The sequence below is a fragment of the Alternaria arborescens genome (assembly GCF_004154835.1).
Source record: "Alternaria arborescens strain FERA 675 chromosome Unknown contig_2, whole genome shotgun sequence".
NCBI classification, from domain to species: domain Eukaryota; kingdom Fungi; phylum Ascomycota; class Dothideomycetes; order Pleosporales; family Pleosporaceae; genus Alternaria; species Alternaria arborescens.
This window is the reverse complement of record NW_021167857.1, coordinates 904,566-925,215: the sequence shown is the minus strand read 5'-3', so window position 1 is coordinate 925,215 and position 20,650 is coordinate 904,566. Positions and strand designations below refer to the sequence as shown.

Sequence of the window (20,650 nt, the reverse complement as noted above, 5' to 3'; positions counted from 1 at the left end):
GAATACCAGAAACCGGGTGTGTTCAAACGCCTCTATTTCTAATCAGACTTGCCGAGCAGCTAAACTCATGCAGCTGGCTCCGAATTAGGACATTCGCATTCGTATAGCCAGGTCTCGGAGGGCGTAGCATCGGTCGTACGAACCCCTGCCCGTCACGGCACTCCCGACGCCTCATTCCTGCGTTATCGACCCAACGCTCTGGTAGCGCGCTCTCGATTCGGGTTAAAAGGATGACAATCCACGTCCATGTTTGAACATACGTGCATGTGCCCCATGACGGCAGAAAGAGCAAAACCAAGGCCAGAACCGGGATATCCAGACGGATCTGACGTCTAGCCTCAAGCCGCTGCTCCACTACGCAGCAGCCGGGGGTAGGCGAGAAGGCAAGTGCTGCTGATCAAGTTCTTACTCGATGTCGTGCATGAAGGCTGCGTAAACGGTGGGCGAGTTGGTTCGAGGACAAGAGTAACGAGGTTTGGCGTGCCGTGAAACGATGATCATCGGCCTTGGTAGTGATTCAATACGGATTGCTTGACTTATCGGCCCAGAGATCTTTCCAAAACTGCCTGAAGCCGTATTGTTTCTCGCGACGTTCGTCGCGCACGCGAACTGGCCCTCCAATGATGTTGTCCAGCACGCTCTTCTGGCTGGAGCTCTGCCAGCTATCCACTTTCTTAGGTGGTTTCCGCGCACGCTCGAGGATGGCCCCGGCAAGCTGAGGCGCGACGTCGGCGAAGCAGGAGTTCAGCTCGCGTTGCAGGTTGAAGTAAGGCCTCTTAGCTAGCTCGGGTGCTAGGAGATTGTAGCTGCGCGCCTTGTCGTTCAGGTCTTTGATAGCGACCGTCCAGTAGCTACCTTCAATGCGTTCCCAATCAGGGTCACGGAAGGGATAAGGTGCAGGTGGCACTTCCGGCTCAGGCGTGGGGACAGGTACTTCCATGGTTTGCGTAGTCGTATCTGCTACAGTGGCTGCTCCTGGGTCCTGCGCTACAGCTTCTGGCGACGCATCGAGTGTGACCATCTTCGCTACAACCTCTTCCGTGACCACGGGCTCTCCGTTCGACCCTTCGCCTGCTGGATTCACCTTCAGCCCCCCCGATAACGTAATCTGTGACATATTCCCATCATCGTCCACAGTGGTAAGCGTCTCTTGTTTCCTTTTCAGAGGATTCGCAATGAGCTCTGCCTTGGCAAACGCTTCTGCTCTTTTGATTTGGTCCAGCAGTGATCCGCCCTTACTGGCTATCACACGCGCAGCATGTCTCTTCCAGTCCGCCCGTAAACGACTCCTGAACTTGCTTGCTGTCGCTGTGAGCTCTTGTTGCTTCTCGATCCACGGCGGCACAATTTCCTGCTTTTGTATAATCTTGTTCATGAAGTACTCGGTCGTATCGATGAATGGGCTCGATGCATTGTAGTCTCGCTCCACGTTTGCCGTCTTTCCACGAGCTATGTTCTTGAACTGGCCACGAGCAATTGCATCTTCGATCCTTTTATTCGCAAGAGAGGCAAGTCCTTGGATGGACCCAGGAACGATGGCACGCGCATGCGGTTCGAAGCGGTCTTTGAGCTCCTGCAGGCGCTTCTCCCGGTCGAAAGCTTCCATGTTTTCGTCGTCCTTGATTGTTGCATACACGGTACTCCTGTCGCGTGCATTGGCTAATCGCAAGCCACGACCCTCTTTGCTCCGACTATGTCCGGTGTCAATTGACTGCGGTATCGGCACGCCGGGCATTTTCGGTGGTCTCCCTAGTCGCAACGGCTTATGGGCATCGTTCAGCATGCGCAGGCTAGCATCGTGGAGAGACTCGGTGCCGGTCCACGCTTCGGTTGTGGCAAGGTCGCGTGTGTGGCGAGAGGCGTAGTCGGGCAGCTCTGCTTCGGAAGATCTGAGGTTTGCGGATGCGATGCGCTGTTCGAGTTGTGCCTTGAGGTCTGCACTAAATCCTGCCTCTTCGACAGCCTTGATAGCGCCATGGCCTCCAGATTCTAACGCTTCTTCGCTCATATTACGCATTCGTCGCGTGAACGCGCCTTCCTCCTTCTCAGCTTCTACTCCTGACTCCTTCACTCTTTCCCTGGTGCCTTCTTCCTCATGTTTTCCGTCATCTTCCGGTTTGTGTTGTGTGGCCGTCTGCCCATATCGCCTCAGAGGCGTACTCGCTGCGACTCGGGATGAAATGAAGACATCGAATCTTCGGTGCGCGCGCAAACGGCCTGCGCAGATATACTGTCTCGGAAAAGCAAATGCGGGCATACAGAAAAGCTAAGGTACAAGAATGCGATGTTGAAGGAAAGTTCGCCGTTGGAATTGAAGAAAAGGCAATGTCCCACGTCATGAGTGGTGGCCAACTCCAATGTCTAGCGCGAGGCTTATCGATAGCTACACCAGCCGAGGCTTAGTTGTTACCAGTACCTTGACACTTCTTAATCACGAAACTATATTGTACGCACTCATGAACATTGTATGGATTTGGCTACATTATCCAAGTCGTGAACTCGTATACAATCACCCACCTGCACCACCACCCTCAGTAATACCGGCAATTATCAGATCCAGCAAAGTGTGTCTCTTTTCCTTTTCGCTTTTGATCATGCACATGGCAGTAGCGACGAATACTTGATACAGCGTGCTCCTCTTCATCCGAGAAATCCTTGCTACATCTTGCTCTTTCTCATCACATTCTTCTTCTGGCCGAGCTAGCATAGATGGCGCGAACTCGTCAATCAATCGCAAGATAACGGCATCAAAGAACTCCAGAATACCACTTTTCCTAGCCGCAACGGATGACGTGTATGTTCCCAAACATACCTCAACTTGCATTTCTTCCTTCTTCTCAGTGACTGGTAACTTGGCTACTAGCTTCAGGTGGTTGAAGCGCAACATGAACCCACAGGTTCGAGATTCCTGGACAGAACCTGTTCCTTTCCAGAAGAAGTCGATGCCTGCATAGTGGAAGTGATAGCATCTTGTGTGACGGGATAGAGGGTTTTTCCACCGCAGGTACACTACCTCGTTGGCCATCGCAGGCTCTCCCGACTTGACGCTGGAGTCTTTAGCCACATCAGGATCCATACCGTCGCCAGTTTGGCGTATGCCTTTTACAGAGTGTACGTAGTCTTTACCCGTCTCACCCCACAGTCTCCATGTTCGGACTCTATAGCCTTTGAACTTGTGATCGTCAAGCTTGAGCGCTTTCTTGTCACCTCCATTGTGTCGCCATGCAACTACCCCACGTGGGTCGATTATGTCGGGTATAGATGGAAGTAGCTGGAGCTTATACTCCTTCCACCAACAGCCCTCGTGTACTAGAACAGCAGGTTGTGCCATGCGCTTGCTGTTGCCCATGTAAAGAACACGGGGCGGCACATGGAAGGCAAGATACGGTCGGTGTAGGAAGAAGGCATTGTTGTCTGGTTCGACACGAGGAAGACCGGCGTCTTGACGTTCCTTCCGCTCTTTATGTTTCGCTTTCTGCTGCTTAACGGTAGGGCCAGAACGCTGTTCCAGCACAGGGTCAAGGATTGGTGAGATACACTTGTGACACCCGTGCTTGTCGTAGATATGAAACGTCGATTTTGGTCCACTGCTGGTCAGCAGCTGAAGATTATCTTCCGTAGGTAGACGGGTGATCTCGACGCCTTCAGTTGATGGTAAGGATTTCGTCGTGATCGTAGGACCCTAAATTGGGTCAACATAGATGCAGCGAGAAGTTGCGGATATCAACACATGTATACCTTCCTCTCATCTGTTTCGTCAAGCTGGACCGTATCGGTGTCTTCTGGCTTTACGGCAGTCGTCATAGCTATCGATTACGAGATTCATCTCTCGTGCCTAATGAACTCAGCTAGTTGCTCTGGCTGGCGACTTCCTATATGTTGTGGTTTCCAAGATCACCTGCTGATGCACGAGGGGTCGTGCCAAGCCTGTTGTGGAGGCTGAGCTTCTCGCTTTGCTCGTGTTCATGCTGCATGACATGCCGTTCAATTGGAGTCTTGCAGAATGTGTTGCTTCAGGTAGTACGTGATAGTTCTATTGGCCAACATAATTCTGAAGGTATGTAAGCATATGCATGGGCTCATAAGGCAGACCTAAGGCGGGGTCTGTATAGAGGCGTATGGGCGCGACACCTCGCGATCGCACATGCGGTATATCGGAGCTTTTGAGTGTTGTGACACGATATCAATGTACCTTTCAAACAGTGCAATTCCAGCATGCTATTTACTGACTCTCAAGCACCCTCTTCGCGCCGTCACTGATGCGCTTAACCTCTTCGTGTCCGTTCTTCACCACCTCTTCCATCTGCTTCTTCGCCTTTTGAAGATCATCTGGCAGCACGGAGCGGTTGAGCTCAAAGTTCCTCAACCTCTTGTTGTGATCCTGTCGCTCCTTTTGTATATCTTTGTCTGCGCGCTCCGAGGCTTTAACGGCTTCCGCCACGGCCATGCGACGTGATTCCCCGGTCGGAGGTGGTAGCGGGACTTGGATCGTGAGAGGATTGGTGGGCTCGGGTGTAAGAGGCGTGAGCGAGTGCGGTGAAGCTGCGATCGCGGTGCTGATGGGCTTGATGTGCTGTATGGAATCAATGCCTGATGCTGTCGTAGTGGTCGCTTGTACGTACCGCTTCTTCTCCACAAATGACGTTCAGCACTCTCCCTCTCGGGACGACTTGTGCGATATCTCCCAGTCTCACGCTCTCTTTGCCGTGTCCTGCCGTGCCTAATTGCACCTTCAAGCTCTCCACGATATCCGGGTTCATCCTTCCTCCACCGCGCAGCTGACTAAGATCATGCGTGAGCTTCTCCAGGGCCCTGAGGATCCGTGCCTCGAGCCCCGAGATATCGTAGGCTTCATCGGTAGGCGTGCGGGGCCCTGGGTTGGTCACGGGCGGGGCTGAGTCGGTTCGCGCACGGGTTTTATTCGCTTTGCCGGCCTTCTTTTCTAGGTGTGTGCTCACTGAGAAGCTTCGAGCGGCATGAGAAGAGCATTGTGGTGTTGGGCGCAAAAGAGGACTGGGTGGTGTGAGCGGAGGGGTCTGCGCAAAACAGCAATTGAAGCTTACATTCTGCGGCTAGGCGCCTCAATTGTCCTCGAAGATGCGCATAACGGGCTTCTTGAGCTAATACGTAGTACTACACGCGGTATGGCGGTACGTGACATGACTATCGATACTGAAGGATATTGGGTTGCTTGCTGGTACAACGGTTTGGGAATGCACGGACGATGTTTAGCACGCGATTGGGACGTCATCGCGTCGCGACCATGCTCCAGACAGCTCTTGAACATTCCATCGTGACTTCTTCCATGAAACACACTCAACTCTCCGTTCCATTTCTTCTATCATGCTAAAGCTTTGAAACAATGACATCTACGTTACAGTGTACCTTTGGGAGGCAGATCACGAACCGCTTCACCCGTCAAAGGATCTCGATACCAATTCTCTTCTGGATCGTTCAAGCACTCGCCCGCTGTCACCAGCTTGAACCCACGCTCCTTCGCATTTTTGATCATGAATGGCGTCCAGCGATACACCGATTGATTGTGAGTATCATGCGCTAAGCCCATCCAGGCGCGGACTCCCTGACGGTTACCCTTACTCGTAATTTTTGCCATAAAATGTTCTTCGGAGAAGGTATAATTACCTGCCCAATCTCGGCCCTCGATATCATTCGAAGTCTTTCGTCGGAGTCAGTTTGCTTCTTCATGTAATCTGCGAAATAGCGGGAGCCTCCACACTCACCACATGATATCCGAGCTCTCCGACGTCGGTCTGGCATTCGGCCCCGCAAATGTTGTAGGGTGGGCGCATGTACGTTGGGAAGAAACCCAAGATGTCGACGAACCCAATCTCTCCTTTTATCAGTTCATGTCTCCGTTGTTGCGAATTCAGCTGGTCCATGTCTGGGTGGGACCAAGTATGTCCCGCAATCTGGTGTCCTTCGTTGTACATTCTTCTTATAATCGCAGGGGTCTTTTCGCTACGATGATTGACCAAGTCATCATAGAGCTTGATGCCTGAGACGAAAAAGGTTGCCTTGGCATCATGCTCCTTCAGTATGTCAAGCAAATCGGGGGTCCATTGTGAAGGGCCATCGTCGTACGTAAGCGCCAGTGTACCCTCTACTGTGCAACTTCTGAACTTCTTCCCATACGGAACATCTCCAAGCCTTGGCCTTGGAGTAGCTGACGTGTTAAATCCCGGTGGCCATTTAGAGCCATCACATGCTAGTCCGAACTCTTCGAGGCACATCGGTACGCCAAGATGATTCGAATCAGACATGTGGTAGCCCTACGCGTGTTGATTAACAGGGTAATGGATGCGGAGAGTTTTTGACTACTCACATCTTCCGAGCAGCAATGGTTACAAGGCGGTTGGCGAACTCCTGGTCCACATCTTCCATAGGTAAGGTTCGTGACGCTGACGAGTGGCTGTGCTATGGGACATATATTGCCCAGCGGATAGTAGTAAAGTGGATCAAAACCACCCAGTGCATTACTCATGGTGGACTGAATATTCGGCTGACTGACTTGGGGGATAGTTCAGCTTTTGTAAATCACATTTCGGTGGTAGCAATGTAAGGTAAGACGATTGCGTGCGCTTCTCGTCAGAATTTCCATGTTCGAATTAAACGTTGGTTGCGATACTCATCCTCACCGCTTTTGGGTCTTGGGACTTCAAATAGACACTTGAGCCGCACGAAACCACAGTAGGCCCGATGTCAACGGATTCGTTACAGAATTCGCCGGTCGTGCTGCAGGAAGGATCTTCCCTCTCGGACATTTACGCGGGCCGATAGTTTCGTCTCTCCGGCTGAGTACCTTCCTTCAACTAATACTGGATATCCAAAAGGTGTATTCCACGACACAACGGCCAGCTGGAGATAGTTAAAGAATCTTCTGTAAACGGGACTCGGCCCGCTTTACAATAGCCGTCCAGTCTGTCATCGGTTCCAAACATCAACCCGCACATCTGACAAGGTATCTAGAACATTGTAATCCAGACCGGGTTGTTTCGCAGCTACCACAATTGCGTCAAATGTCTTCAATGCGTCCGGTGTCCATAAGCTTTCTTCCAGTTTCGGCACCTCAGGTATGGTCTTCTGGTTTACCAAAAGATCGCAGAACATCAGGTCTACTTCGCCAGATTGGCGCATGTAGTTGAGTAGTTGCAATCCGGGCGAATTGGATAGATCCGACTGGCCAGACTTGAATCCGACTCCTACTACGAGAAGACTGGGTCGGCGTGTCGCACCGTGCTTGCGCTGGGTATCTTCCAGTAACGAAATGAGAAGCTGGCTGGCGATGCGCGAAGGACGTGACATGGTTCGTTCATGAGCTTGCTGGAGGAGTGGAAGACTGCAAGTCGACATGAAGTATATCGGATTTACGGGTATGCAATGACCGCCAATGCCTAGTGAGGGATACATAGGCAGATATCCAAAGGGCTTGCTTGCGGCGGTGTGTGCCACCTCAAAAGGATCGATTCCCAAACCCTGGCAGGCGTCTGCCATCTCGTTCGCGTAGGCGATAGCTATGGTCCTTTGACAGTTCTCATACAGCTTTGACATTTCTGCGACCTCGGGTTTGCTGACTGGTATGACGGTGTCGAACACTGTCTCGTACAATCGTGTGATAGCATCCAGCGAGCCTGGAACGATGTCGTCAAGTCCAGAGACGACTTTGGGAATCGATCTAGGAGGGGGTTCAACTCGGCCAGGGTCAATCCTCTGTTCGGACATCTGTCAGTCGTCGATCTTCCCCTCTATGCGGGCTGCTTACCTCTGGTGACATTCCGGCAAAGATACCGCGCGATGCAGCCAGTGGTCCAAGGAACTTCCTCGTCATCCCAACTGCGACCGTACTCTCTATCACCACGATGGACTTGTTGTTCACATATTTCTGGAGCATGGCTATTGCGCTGCAAATGTGCGAGGAGTCAACCTTGCCGTCCACTCCTACGGTTGTCGGTACGCAGACGAGAAAGTGAGACGCGTCTTTCAAGTCTCTCTCATCGTTTGAGAGCTTGGTATGGCGTTTCGAAGAATATTTCGAACGCAGTCTCTCTATACGCGGAGTCGATATATCGTAGCCAATGACCTGAAAAGTGGAAGAGAACACTTCCATAAGATGTTCTCCGACATAGCCTACCCCGATAATTGCGATAATAGGCGCTTTGTCATACTCATTCAAGGAAGAGATAGGCAAATCTGATGGATTTTGAGATGCTGTGAACGCTGATGAAGTCATGTTGCAGAAAAAGACGAGTCAAACTAACGGATGCAATGGATGAGTGAACACAGGGGTTGATATGATGTGAGAATTTACGGTTATATTGGCGGTTAGGTCGTCAGTTCATCCTAACATCCGTAGTCCCGCAAGGCTGCACACGCACACGCATACGCACACTCCATCTCCGTCTCGAGACACCAGACCATACGATTGTTGACAAAATATAATTCGGCAATGTTACACTAAACTCAAGTCTCGATACTTCCTAAGGTTAGCTTCGGCACTGCAGCGGCCCAGAAGTCTGATATCACCGGTGTCACTCCGAGCGGGTGCGGAATCAAGACGGGAAACAACTCCAAATAGACGTTTTAGGGAAGATGGACCTGCATATGCAGGTCATGATGCGACGATCTTGTAACCTGGTGCCTGGAACTACTTCGGAATTGTGCTTTGCATTTTATCATGGTGTACACCGCCTGACACCACTATTGTACCCAACGTTCCAGATACTTGAATGATGTGGAGACGACAACGCAGATCGCTTCTTGGCCCGTTTTGCACCGAGAGAGTTTGCAAAGTACTAAAAATCCCATATTGCTCTATCGCAGTATTCGTCTACCATACCACCAAACATTACGTCCGTAACGATGGAAATCCTCGAGACCACGAGCTCGGGGGCTCATATTGCGGGCAACATCAAGAACACGCCCAACAACCTCCGAAAAAGATCCTTCTTCTTCTCGTCCCGAGTTTTGTCTAGCGCAATCGAACATCTGCCAACCGTTGACGCGCGGCGGCTGAGGCTTGAGAAATATGTTGTACTATCTATTTTGATACCGCTGAAGTAAGTGAGCCACCATTCATGGTACAAGAATAGAATCGCTAACTATCAGAATGTAGTTGCGTCCTTATCTACATGTTCACAAATTGGTCCAAATTCTCTTGGTACTTGATTCCAGAACTGATGCTTCGGATTGTGGTGGATTGCACCGAGATAACGCTCGTCATTATCTTCTTCATCGTAAGAAGATTGTACCGGCGCCAACCAAAAATACCAGAGGAGCTAGAGAACTTTGTCTACCTGCTATGTTGCTATAACGAGTCGTATCCAGAACTGATGACCTCATTGGATTCGTTGGCCGAGCAGCAGTTATTAGATACCCACAAGAAAGCCATTGTCGTGATCTGCGACGGCCGAGTCAGCAGCAAGGGCGAACCGAAAACTGCTGCTGCTTATCTAAAAGATGATATTGTTGAGCGTCCGTCAAGTAGGTCCATGGCTCAGGCGTACACTGCGTGGGACGGTGCTCCCATGGACGTCGAGATCATTGAGGGCGAGTTCAGAGGGATTCCGATCATCTGCGTTATCAAAAACGAGAACCGAGGCAAGCGAGACGGCATCGTTCTTATCCGATCGTTCATGCGCAAATTCAACCAGCGCCATTCGAGCCCTTCGTTGGCGATGCTTTCATCCAGGCTCTTTGCTGAACTGACGAACTTTCTGGAAAAGGCGTCCATCCAGTCTGTGGATTATGCCGTTGGAATAGACGCAGATACCAGGTTTGACACGAAGTGCGTCTTCAATCTGATACAGACAGTAAGAGAAGACGACCAGTGTCAGGGAGTTACCGGCTACATTCGACCGGATCCTAAAGCCTTGGGACCATTTTCATTTTCTTACCTCTACCAAAACGCCGAGTATCTGGTTGGTCAGCACCGCCGTCGCCTCCGTCAAAGTCTTACTAGCAGGAAGGTGACCTGTCTGCCCGGGTGCTGCCAGTTGTTGCGGGTCAATGAATATACTTGCGGCGATCATATCTTGGGCAAATTCGGACATTACCCGAAGGGCACCGATGGCTTGTTCCGAACGATCCGATCCATGATGAGCGAAGACAGAGATCACATATGCCTGGTTCTCTCAGAGTACGCCGATGTCCGGACACGCGTATGCCTCGCTGCGCGAGCGTACACAACAGTGCCGAGTACTCCTTCGGTCTTGCTGAGTCAAAGACGTAGATGGACGTTAGGGCCACTTACGAGCGACAGTCTCCTTCTTAGTCGTAAGACGACAGGCTGGATCGAGAGAGTAGCCGCATTCACGTCCATATTGCATTGGACCGTAAACCCAGCGCTCTATGTGTCAAGATACTACCGTACGTACCGCTATAGTTGCAACTGATGATTCTATTCTGACATCAAGCCGTAGGACAAATTGACAACCAAACAAAATTCTACCTGATTATTCTTGAGAACTATCGGCTAGTTTACGACCTGCTGGTCGTCGTCGCAGCCTCTGATTCGGTTCCTGATATCATTCAGTCGTTCATCGGTTTCTGGATGTATGGCTTCTTTGGGCCAACTGTTAATTTTGTCACCCAGCTCTACACTTTGTACAAGTTGGACGATTTCCGGTGGGGCAAGACACGCGTAGGTGTCGCGGACAAAGCGAAATAGAGCAGTCATAATGTTACAGGGCTTGTTTTGGCAACAATACCACGCGTAGGGCAAGAAAGTGGAGAGACTGGGTTTCTTTGTTCCCTCCCCTTGCTTCTTGAACCCCTGAACTAGTCGCGCCTACCAATCGGAACGCCACCTGTTCGTCACCCCTCTTGATACCTGACAGGGCTGTGAGTGAAACTTGCGACAACTGTTTGTGTGTTTACAGTTTGTTCAGCTATTGCATCTACTTCTTTTACGAGATAACCTCTTCTAGCAGACGACTCGTTGAGATTACTCGGTAAGATGATCCCGTGCTCACACCTTCTCGCCTTTGTCTCGACGACCTGACAAATTCTTCCGTCACCATGGCTTACATATTTGCCCGTCACGGCATTGATCGTCCCTCTCGTTGACGTCCTCCGTAGTACAGGTAGAGTGCTGACACGGGTTACTCTTTCGCCCGACACAGATACTACCCGCGAGCTGAATGGCTTACTCGCCCTACGGTAGCGGATGTTAAGTAGACCGCTAGATACGTAGCACGCAGCCATGAGCGCGTGCAAATGTACCACAGTAAATGAGGCTCAATAGACCTTGGCGTGAGTCAGTCGAAGGTTCTTGCAGGCGTGTCAAGCAGATGATAAGGCCGCCCTGTCTGTCAACCACGCCTCAGCCACGGCCTGACATCACCGCCGATCAACAACGCATCACACCAAAACGCGGCTCCGCTCATTTGCTCCAACGCGCAGTCCATGCGTCTGCGCAACGGGGAATTCGAATGCGCAATGAGTTTGTCAGATTTTAGAGCGACGGGATGTCCGTTGCAATGGCAAAGTAATCACGTTCATGGATATTTGGCCGTCCCGCGGCCAGTAAGGGAGGCTTGCTGCGCCCAGCAATCTTGACAGCCTCGCTGTGCCCGCCGCCAGACCGCCCTGTTACCGCCACACTGGAAGGGCGGCGTAGGTATGAACGTTGTAATTTGCTCCACGATCTACCCGCAGGTATGTACATCCATCCTATGTAAGGTAGCCTACCCCAGGTTTCTTTCGTCCCGTTTTGCTGTCTCTCACCCGCCGGAGTCTTGATCCAACTTTGACCCACTTTTCCGGTGCTCACTTCACTACGCTCGACACTGGAGGGCAGTCGCCGTACATGGCTCCAGTTCCAGCTTCACTCTTATCTGAGGTTTAACAAGATACGACATCATGGCACCGCTCAGCAGCATGGATTTGCTCGCCTTGGCAAAGCGCTTCCCCGGAACAGCCACGACACGCACTTCACCACCGACAAGAGAGAGTATGACGACGGAGGGCGGCTTTCTCGAAGCATGGGCTCAAGGATATAACGTTGGTAGCTTGATTGTTCTCATTCTGATCGTTTTCTGTAACTACCGCTCTGGCATATGGCTTCACAAGCTTATTCTACTCGAGGTGAGTTTTATGGATGCCGCGGCAAAGTGCTGTTGCTTTTGGGTGGTCGCATGACCGCTTACTCGAAAGTCTCGCTGTACAAATCGCTCCAAGGCACATGCGAAGTACTGACCGATTCAGCTTGTTCTTGCCATTTGGCACGGCACCTTTATCTTCGTCGAAGACCCCAACTACGGCTGGTACCTCAGCTCGACTGCAAGCCTGCTTTTTATATCATACTTCCTCCACAACGTTGTATCGTGGCTCAAGATTCGGCCATTCTTGCCACTTTGGGGCTCTCGATTCTTCGTTATATCGCTACTTTGCGTTCAACCATTCTGGATAGCAGAGGCATGGTCGAATTTTGCGTACTTCAATCAACTCAAAAGCGGCTCCACCGTCAATCTTCGCATGCGACCTTGGGAAGCTCTATTTCGTGATCCCTGGTGGATCTTCACTACCTGGCGGCTCATACATGCTATCAAGAAGACTTATACCTTTAACCTTTGGACCCTAGTCGGCATAAATAGAAGGTTCGGCGTCATGTTGGCATGCATGATCTTGTCCATTGTCTTCCTTCTAACCGACATTGCTGTCAGCGCCGCGAAAGTAACAGCCAGCAGCGGTATCAACCCATACTGGCGGTTTGCGCTGGTATTCAAGTGTGCATCAGATACGATCTTCCTTGACGACTTCAAGTCCGTCCTAGATGATATTGTCGCACGCAAGTTCAGCTCCGTTGGTGATTCTATGCGTCGCAGCTCGATACCAGGGAGCGGGCCCCATAAGCGCTCGCGCTCTACCTCGCGCAACGACGAGTTCATCGAGTGCAGCACTCTCGAGCCGCCCGAGCCTTTACCGTCATATAGCGACCCTCCTAAGACCATGCCGCGGCCGAAATTCCGCTCTCCGTTCTCGAAGACACATACAGCACCAGAAGTTCCGACCATTCATATACAGGAGGCTGAAACTGAATCGTCAAGGAACCCAAGTCAAGATAGTTGGGACAGTCAAGGTCCCGTACTACCCAGACCAGCGCACACTGTGTACCGCAACCCAGAGTTAAGAGCGAACGAGAGCGATGGGAGTTTGCTAATCGGCAGGCTTGTCTGAGAAGGTTTTGATGGCCTGAGAAATCGTGAAACATCGCAGCCGGGTCCCTCACGACTCTTCATATACCTATCAGCAATAGATGAGGTGTCGCATTATTCGCGCATCTTATCAAGCGTGCTTTTGAGAACACAAAAGCCTTCAAACTTACAGGCCGTGGCGCCTTCGAGCATGATGGCTACCTTATTCCTAAGGTAGATAACCGCACCTAGTAAGTCTCAATCTGAAATTTTCATAGTGAGGGCGCTGCTGACAGTTGTACCAAAAGCGCAACAGCTTGCGAAGCTGCGAGCACCAGCGCCGAATTGACGAAGTGCGGCGCGCGACAATGGAGCGATAATTTGAATGGAAGCGACAGTCGAAGAGACGGGAAGAGCTGGCGAAAGAGGGACAGCATCCGAGAACGATGCTTTGCATGATATCCTGGCGCAATCCGTACCTTCACATCATAGTAATGAGCAACTGAATACACATCATTTCCCGTTCTCATGCAGCCATCGCACCTTCTTCGCAAGCCTAGCACACTTTGCAAACCCCGCGTACGGAGAGTCTTACGGCGCTTACGTCCACAACCGGTATTATTCGATGCGTCGTATCCAAGCCACGCGCTAGCTCCGCCGTCGTAAGGCTGATTTCGTAAACACGAATATCCGCCTTAGCCTCCTGTGCTTGCCTGACGAAACTTATGCCTCCTTTCAGCATTCTAGAGGGAGGATGCATACGACGTCTTGTTTTGTGTGGCTTTCTCCACGGACTCGGACGCGTAATGAAGAAGATGTTGAGGATGGTTTTGTGAGCATCAACGTAGTTGGTGGTATGTTTTGACGCGAAGCATGAGAGTATCGCGAGGATACTTAGTGCATAAAGACGCTCTGGTATTCTTTCTCTTATCGTACACTCGCAACAATCTTTCAATCATTCTCATCAAAGACCCTGCTTACACTACCAAGCATGGGATCACGAACAACTCCATCTAGTACTGCTACTACACCAGAATGTACCACCGCCATACCCGGTCCCTATGGCTATGTTCCACCATCTTCGTGTAACGCACTCTACCTCTACAACCCTTCCTTTACCGCAGCTGTCGCCTTCGCCGTTCTGTTCGGTCTCCTCACGATCGTGCACATCTTCCTTGCGATCCTCCACCGAAAGAGCTTCTGCTGGGTGATCATCATGGGCGCAATCTGGGAACTAGCATCCTTCATCTTACGCACCCTCGGCACGCGAGACCAACAGAATGAAGCATACGCAACTGCATCAACATTGCTCTTCCTACTAGCGCCACTATGGATCAACGCATTCGTGTACATGACCGCTGGGCGACTGGTCTACTTCTTGCACCCCAAGAAGAGACTTTGGGGTATTGAAGCAGTGAAGATGGGTCGCTGGTTCGTGTGGCTTGATATTCTTAGTTTCATCGTCCAGGCAGCCGGCGGATTGATGATGAATCAAGAGAATGGGGCAAAAATAATCGAGATAGGTAGGAATGTGTACATGAGCGGTGTGGGTGTACAGCAACTTTTCATCTTGATATTCCTGGGGATGATCGTAAGGTTTCATGTCGATCTACTGAGCTTGGAGCGCGATGGCCAATTGTGCGATGTAAATAACAGAAGGAGAAGGGCTGCGCGATGGAAGTGGCTGACATATACGTTGTATGCCGTCCTTGGGCTCATCACGATACGTATCGTCTTTCGTCTCGTCGAGTTCTCGGCTGGTATCGATGAGTCAGCGAATGCACTCATTGGGACCGAAGGCTATGCGTTAGGACTGGACGCCATTCCGATGATGCTAGCGCTTCTGCTGCTAGCGATTGTTCATCCGGGTCTTGTGCTGAAAGGGCCTGATAGCGAATTCTTATCACGGAAGGAGAAAAGGTTGGAGAAGAAGGCAAGAAAAGCAAGGGACAAGTCCCCTGATGCTCATATCCAACCGCGCGGAGCCTGAACAGCGGGACGTGGCAGTTGTGGCGAAGTGCTCAGGTGACTGGCGCCAGATACCCTCCAGCCTCTGTTCGGTAACAGCTTGATGCGAACCTTTCTGCTGCTGTTATCGATATCGTTCCATGTCGACGAAGGACTGAGCTTGCTTTGCGCGTCTTTTGGTAAACTGTAAATCAGTGTAGGCATAGTTGATGTCTTCCAGATACCGGTCGTGGTATCTTTGGATGTCTTGATCATTGTCGAGACTAAGAACACCAAACTGAGTACTAAAAGCAAGAATGGAAATATAAGCCATTCCCATCGTACTAGCACGTATTGTTCGCTGTAGAACGCTTTGCCCTGCAGCATTTCGTTGCTTTCGGAAGACCTCATTCGATTCGTCATTGCTGTAGCAAGTTTTTCGACATGTCGCGTGAGATTGTTAGGTGCCATCCAGGGACTGAATGGAACATAGCGCTGGCAAGGTCCGATATCATAATCTCTGTATCTGAGTCTGGGTATCGCAGAGACGTTGTTGACGCTGAGTGAAGCAGGGAAAAAATCCTCAAACATAAACATGAGAGCACTAGCAGAAATGTTGTTGGCGCCATATCCAATCGTCGTATCGGTAGGCTTGATACCGTTGGAATCGTTCTTTGCTGGTATGATAGTAATGTCCTCGTCGTATCCAAGCCATGTTCCAACGCCATCTCCAAACGGAACCTCCCATGAGACCCATGGATTCTTTGGCCCATTAGTGGTGTTGTAGTATGATGAGATGATGCGCTCTTTGTATCCACCCAGGTCATAGAACGATTCAATGGTCTGGACACACAAAGAGAGAACACACTCATGAACTATAGGAGTTTTGTTCTGATAGACGCTTTCCACGCCATCGGCTGCAGAAGCTATTAACGCATTAAGAATAGGGTTGCGTATGCTCTTGAAAGCCACCGATCCAACATCGTAAAGACGTGATTTGTTCGAGAGAATTGTGAGCGGTATCGTTCTAAGTAGCAGAGTTTCATCATGGATATCGCTTCCATTGGTACGGACGGTATAGCCCGAGAGAAGGATGGGAAGGTCCGCTGTTACGTTCAAAAAATGCCCACACACTTTGTTGGTGGGGTAAGGAACCTTGGAAAGAGGTCCTTCCCAGTTCGTACTCCAATCTACCGTCGTATCCAAACAAGCAAAGGTGATGTCTATCAGGTCGCTGACCTCTTCGCATTTGCTACAGACAGCAAGTGTGTCGTACGTTGGCCAAGTGCAGTTGCTGGTAGGGCAAGACAGGGGTATGTCTGGACGAAAATTTGTGCCGAATGGAATAGGCTTACTACCGTTCATATAAAGGAATGGTAGAACGACAGGCATTATGTTGGAATCATAACGGGCGGTCTCCCATCCGCCCTGAAACTCCAGTTGGAAAGGTGGGTCGTAGCGAATCACGTATGGTATCTCTCCAGGAAGTTTGTGTAAGGTCCATTTACTCGGGAAACTTGCCACCTGTTGGAAAAAAGTGTCGATCGCAAGAAGCAAAACGATAAGTAGTGCGCCCAATGCAGCCAATGAGCGACCCTTTGTTCGAAAGAGTAGCATCAGGGCACCAAGGGGTCCTCTGGAAGCTTTGTCGAATATTTCGAAGTCCCACATGGCCTTGGACTCGTGAAACCAATTCCATTTCAGTTGGCCAAGTGCTTCTGACGTTGGCACGATCAGAGCGGCCGAAGAGACTTTCCCCAGGACGTTTGTCCAGTTAAGGTATGATTCATTTTGAGATAGAGGGTGGTTTTTGATCCGAAGGTAGATGCAGATGATTGCGACCATACAAGCCGCACTGATGCACCAACTCACGATCTCAAACAACCACCTCTTAAAGACGTTATCCGACGCGTTGTACTCGGCTAACTTTTTCTCGGCTCGTTGTGTAAAGTCAAGTGACGGTTTCGTGTTTTCCAATGTATTAGGCAACTCTGCTGTATGCCGTCCTTTGTGTCGTTCACCTCGCTGTGTCCATGGAAGATGGTTGCGTACCGCTGTCGAACTGGAAGCCATTTCTGTAGTAATTACAATGATAGATAGCAGGTCTTGCTAGGCCACGCGAAAAATGAAGGATGACAGCCTCGTGGTAAGAGTTGCTTTTTGACCGATGCTTGAAAGCAGGACGATACCCACCCAGCTAAGGTAGTGCATGGGCGCCTAAGGAGCCGCATAGCCTGGAAACCCAGGTGCAACTATACTCATAGCCATGACGGGATAGCAGCGCTAAGCTGCACGTGTTTCTATCGAATGTTGTGTATGCGCTTCGTTATCACGCGCCTATAGGAGCTTTGCTGTTAGCGCTGCGGCATGGTGACTGGCAGCTAGCTACCTTGCAAGCTTGGTTACTGGGATTGTACATTGCGCAACATTGCAATGCAGATCTATGCGCAGCACCAAGAGAGTTGTCGTCCTCATGGTCACTCATGGAACTAGAGAACGATGTAGTTGGAATGAAGGATGAGGGGGAGCGGAATCAGGGAAGGCCAGTGAGCCGAGGCTCAGCAAGCGAGATTAACTCCGCGACGATGATGTTGACAGTTTGTCTCTCTAAGACGAGCACTAACACCCATTGCTATACGCTATATGGATTTGGTCATAGAATGGGGCATCGCTTGTACATTCATGATATTTCATGATGATTTGAGCAGCTTGTCACAGGTCTCATTCTCTTTAGCAAACCTCCATCATTTGCACATACGTATCATAAGCAGAGGCTTGCAGCTATATGAAACCTGGCGGAGCCGTTGATGCAGGCTGAACCTGACCAGACACCCTCCATCCTTGTTTCGGCATTAGTTTGATCCTGATTTTCTTCGATCTCGAGGTCACCGACGTTGCGAGTCCTTGTTGAAGGTCGTTCGGCAGGCTATAGATCAACGCTGGCATAGCCGAAGTCTTCCATATACCCGTATCGGTGTCTTTCGAGGTTTTGACAATGGTTGCAACCAAGAACACCAGGCTCAGTACAAGTAGTAGAATTGGAAAGATGAGCCATAGCCAATTGATGTAGATGAACTTCTCCATGTTATATGCTCTTCCAGGAATCATCTCATTACTATCGGCGTTAGATCGCATGGCGTCGGTCATCGCCGCGGCTAGCCTCTCCAAATGGCGTGTGATGTTGTTGGGCGCTAACCAGGGATTGAAGTCCATCTCTCGAAATGTAGGCCCATCGTACCCGTCAAGAAACCTCAGCAAGGGTTTTCCAGAAGGGCCGAAGTCTGTGTAATAAGATGGGAAGATCTGATCAAACGGCATGATCATATTTGATGCTGAGGTGTTGTCGACTCGGTACGTGGCATTGGAGACGGCAAGTGAGAAAGGATCTCGATGCGCAGCGTCGCGCTCGATAGTGATGTTTTGAGCGTACATGGCGAATGTAGCGGTAGTTCCGTCTTCTAATTTTACAGGGACGCTTTCCCATGGAAAGGATCCGGTTGTTGTGTTCATGTAGATGCTGGTGATATTCTCGGTGTATTTCCCTCCGTCGTAAGAAGAGCTGATAGTTTTGACGCACCAAGATAATGCGCATTCATGAGCAACAGGTCGTTCGTGGTTGAGGACACCAGCGGTACCGTTTGCAGTTGATACTATCAAAGCATCTAGAATGGGGTTGCGAATGTGCTTGAACTTGATCGAGCCTCCCATGATTGGTTTTTTCGTGTTCATGTCGGTGAAAGGGTATGTTCGTACCATCAACACCTCGCCTGGTGAAGTCTGATTTCCTGTACCCTCAAGGATGTATCCCGACATCAAAATCGGTATTTCGGGCCGAAAATTGAGGAAATACCCGCACACAGTTCCATTAGCCGTCGTTTTGGGACTGATGGGTCCAGTATGATTGGTGGTCCAGTCAATTGCAGTGTATCGACAAGCGAACTCAAGGAGATCTGAAGCATCGGTGCATTGACTGCATACAGCTAGAGTCTCATACGCCGGCCAAGTACAGGCACTGGATGGACAGGAAAGCGGTATGTTGGCCTTTGTGGCATTCCCAAACGGAATCGGCGTCGTGCCAGTATCGAAAAAGTACGACTTTACGACAGGGAGTATGAGATTGTCGAATTGCTGGACCTCAAAGCCCTGGTATATCTGCTTAAAGTACCGTGGTTGATAGCTCACTACTCGAGGAATACCGCTAGATAGATCCTGCAAGGCCCACTGATCTGTATAGGCTACTACCTGCTGGAAGAAAGCGTCAATGGCAAGCAATAACACGATAAGCAATGCCCCTAACGCAGCAAGTGATCTTCCTTTCGTCCGAAATAGGAGTAGCGTGGCACCCCATGCACCGCGAGATGCCTTATCAAAAACCTCGAAATCCCACATGGCTTTGGATTGCTGGAACCATTGCCACTTGAGTTGCCCGAGTGCTTCTGAAGTTGGGACGATAAGTGAAGCGGATGCTACTTTTCCTAAGAGGCTGGTTATTGTGAGAAGCCGTTCGCTTTCAGCCATCTTCTTCGCACTGATAGATATATAGATACCAACGAGGGCACCTATACATGCTGCACTGACTAGCCAGTTGACTAATTCGAAAAGCCACCTCTTGAAGACATTCTGGGATGCATTGTATTCCGCCAGTCTCTTCTCTAAGCGTTGTATGAGATCCAACGATCTCTTGTCTTTACCGTCGGAAGTACAGAACGATGGTGTGTCGCGTTCATGATCGTGGGGGCTTTGCGGCGGGTATCTTGAGGATTGGCATTGCGGAAGTGTTGCACGAGTGTCGTGTGGATGGTCTGAGGCCGCGGATGAGTAAATGGGCGGTTCGTTCATTGCGGGGTTTTAAATGAGTGGTTCTGTCCTTCAGGACTAGTAGTTGGATGTGATATGTTGTCAAAATTGGAACATAGTCTTACAAGAACTTCTCAGGCATCTGAGCTTTTCATAGGATGAGGTTCAACTCGGCAATGCCTCAGCACAGCAGTCTCGTCATGTCTTGCAGTTGGAGATATCGAACCGCCAAAACATGCACCAAAGCATGCCACAAGGCCTGCGATCATCATGGAAGTTTAGCGCCGAGTTCCGTATGTGCTCTCTTCCCATCTTGAGTGAGCGCTTCGCTGTCATGCGCCAATAGGAACTTTGCTGCTAGCGCCGCGGCATACTCACGTAGCGACCGGCTAATAGGTACCGGACGTGGTGATCAACATTGTGTCGTGCAGTCGAATGAAGTAACCAGATACAGTAAAGAAAAGGCCAAGGTCGAAAAGGGTGCTATACTTTTGGTAGAAAATAAAGATGGGTATGATAGAGGTGGGTGAAGGAGGGAGGGGTGAGGGCGAGCGGAGCCCGGAGGCATTGGCCGAGTTGAGACTCAACAAGCACGTGAGCAAAATCGAGCCTATATTTGCGCTTTCGCTGTACCTTATCAGCATGTAGTGTTTCACACGTTGCGCCGATAGGACGCGGCAAAGTGCATGTTCTGTTCATAGTTTCAGATAACTACACTACTGGTAATATGACATGATTCATACCATGTTGCATCG

At 50.4% G+C, this 20,650-nt stretch overlaps 9 protein-coding genes across 9 annotated transcripts; 3 read left to right on the top strand and 6 right to left on the bottom strand.

Annotated features, from left to right (window-relative positions):
* Window positions 1-517: 517 nt before the first annotated feature.
* AA0111_g1151 (hypothetical protein) lies at window positions 518-2,008 on the bottom strand (the record flags this gene model as incomplete). The annotated part of the gene is made up of 1 exon (XM_028645384.1): window positions 518-2,008. One exon carries the CDS (start codon window positions 2,006-2,008, stop codon window positions 518-520), a length of 1,491 nt encoding a protein of 496 aa, XP_028511317.1.
* A 501-nt stretch (window positions 2,009-2,509) lies between these two features.
* On the bottom strand, window positions 2,510-3,804 carry AA0111_g1150 (hypothetical protein; the record flags this gene model as incomplete). Its single annotated transcript, XM_028645373.1, has 2 exons — window positions 2,510-3,682; window positions 3,739-3,804. 2 exons carry the CDS (start codon window positions 3,802-3,804, stop codon window positions 2,510-2,512), a joined length of 1,239 nt encoding a protein of 412 aa, XP_028511318.1.
* A 418-nt stretch (window positions 3,805-4,222) lies between these two features.
* On the bottom strand, window positions 4,223-6,281 carry AA0111_g1149 (hypothetical protein; the record flags this gene model as incomplete). Its single annotated transcript, XM_028645361.1, has 4 exons — window positions 4,223-4,573; window positions 4,623-5,036; window positions 5,408-5,677; window positions 5,742-6,281. 4 exons carry the CDS (start codon window positions 6,279-6,281, stop codon window positions 4,223-4,225), a joined length of 1,575 nt encoding a protein of 524 aa, XP_028511003.1.
* A 661-nt stretch (window positions 6,282-6,942) lies between these two features.
* Window positions 6,943-8,248, bottom strand: AA0111_g1148 (hypothetical protein; the record flags this gene model as incomplete). The annotated part of the gene is made up of 2 exons (XM_028645350.1): window positions 6,943-7,728; window positions 7,781-8,248. 2 exons carry the CDS (start codon window positions 8,246-8,248, stop codon window positions 6,943-6,945), a joined length of 1,254 nt encoding a protein of 417 aa, XP_028511002.1.
* Window positions 8,249-8,877: 629 nt separating this feature from the next.
* Window positions 8,878-10,684, top strand: AA0111_g1147 (hypothetical protein; the record flags this gene model as incomplete). Its single annotated transcript, XM_028645339.1, has 3 exons — window positions 8,878-9,074; window positions 9,131-10,383; window positions 10,437-10,684. The coding sequence occupies 3 exons, from the start codon at window positions 8,878-8,880 to the stop codon at window positions 10,682-10,684; spliced, it is 1,698 nt and encodes a 565-aa protein (XP_028511009.1).
* A 1,193-nt stretch (window positions 10,685-11,877) lies between these two features.
* AA0111_g1146 (hypothetical protein) lies at window positions 11,878-13,194 on the top strand (the record flags this gene model as incomplete). Its single annotated transcript, XM_028645328.1, has 2 exons — window positions 11,878-12,102; window positions 12,223-13,194. 2 exons carry the CDS (start codon window positions 11,878-11,880, stop codon window positions 13,192-13,194), a joined length of 1,197 nt encoding a protein of 398 aa, XP_028511008.1.
* A 948-nt stretch (window positions 13,195-14,142) lies between these two features.
* AA0111_g1145 (hypothetical protein) lies at window positions 14,143-15,141 on the top strand (the record flags this gene model as incomplete). The annotated part of the gene is made up of 1 exon (XM_028645317.1): window positions 14,143-15,141. One exon carries the CDS (start codon window positions 14,143-14,145, stop codon window positions 15,139-15,141), a length of 999 nt encoding a protein of 332 aa, XP_028511007.1.
* Window positions 15,142-15,243: 102 nt separating this feature from the next.
* AA0111_g1144 (hypothetical protein) lies at window positions 15,244-17,171 on the bottom strand (the record flags this gene model as incomplete). The annotated part of the gene is made up of 2 exons (XM_028645305.1): window positions 15,244-15,396; window positions 15,444-17,171. The coding sequence occupies 2 exons, from the start codon at window positions 17,169-17,171 to the stop codon at window positions 15,244-15,246; spliced, it is 1,881 nt and encodes a 626-aa protein (XP_028511006.1).
* Window positions 17,172-17,879: 708 nt separating this feature from the next.
* Window positions 17,880-19,937, bottom strand: AA0111_g1143 (hypothetical protein; the record flags this gene model as incomplete). The annotated part of the gene is made up of 1 exon (XM_028645294.1): window positions 17,880-19,937. The coding sequence occupies one exon, from the start codon at window positions 19,935-19,937 to the stop codon at window positions 17,880-17,882; it is 2,058 nt and encodes a 685-aa protein (XP_028511013.1).
* Window positions 19,938-20,650: the final 713 nt, after the last annotated feature.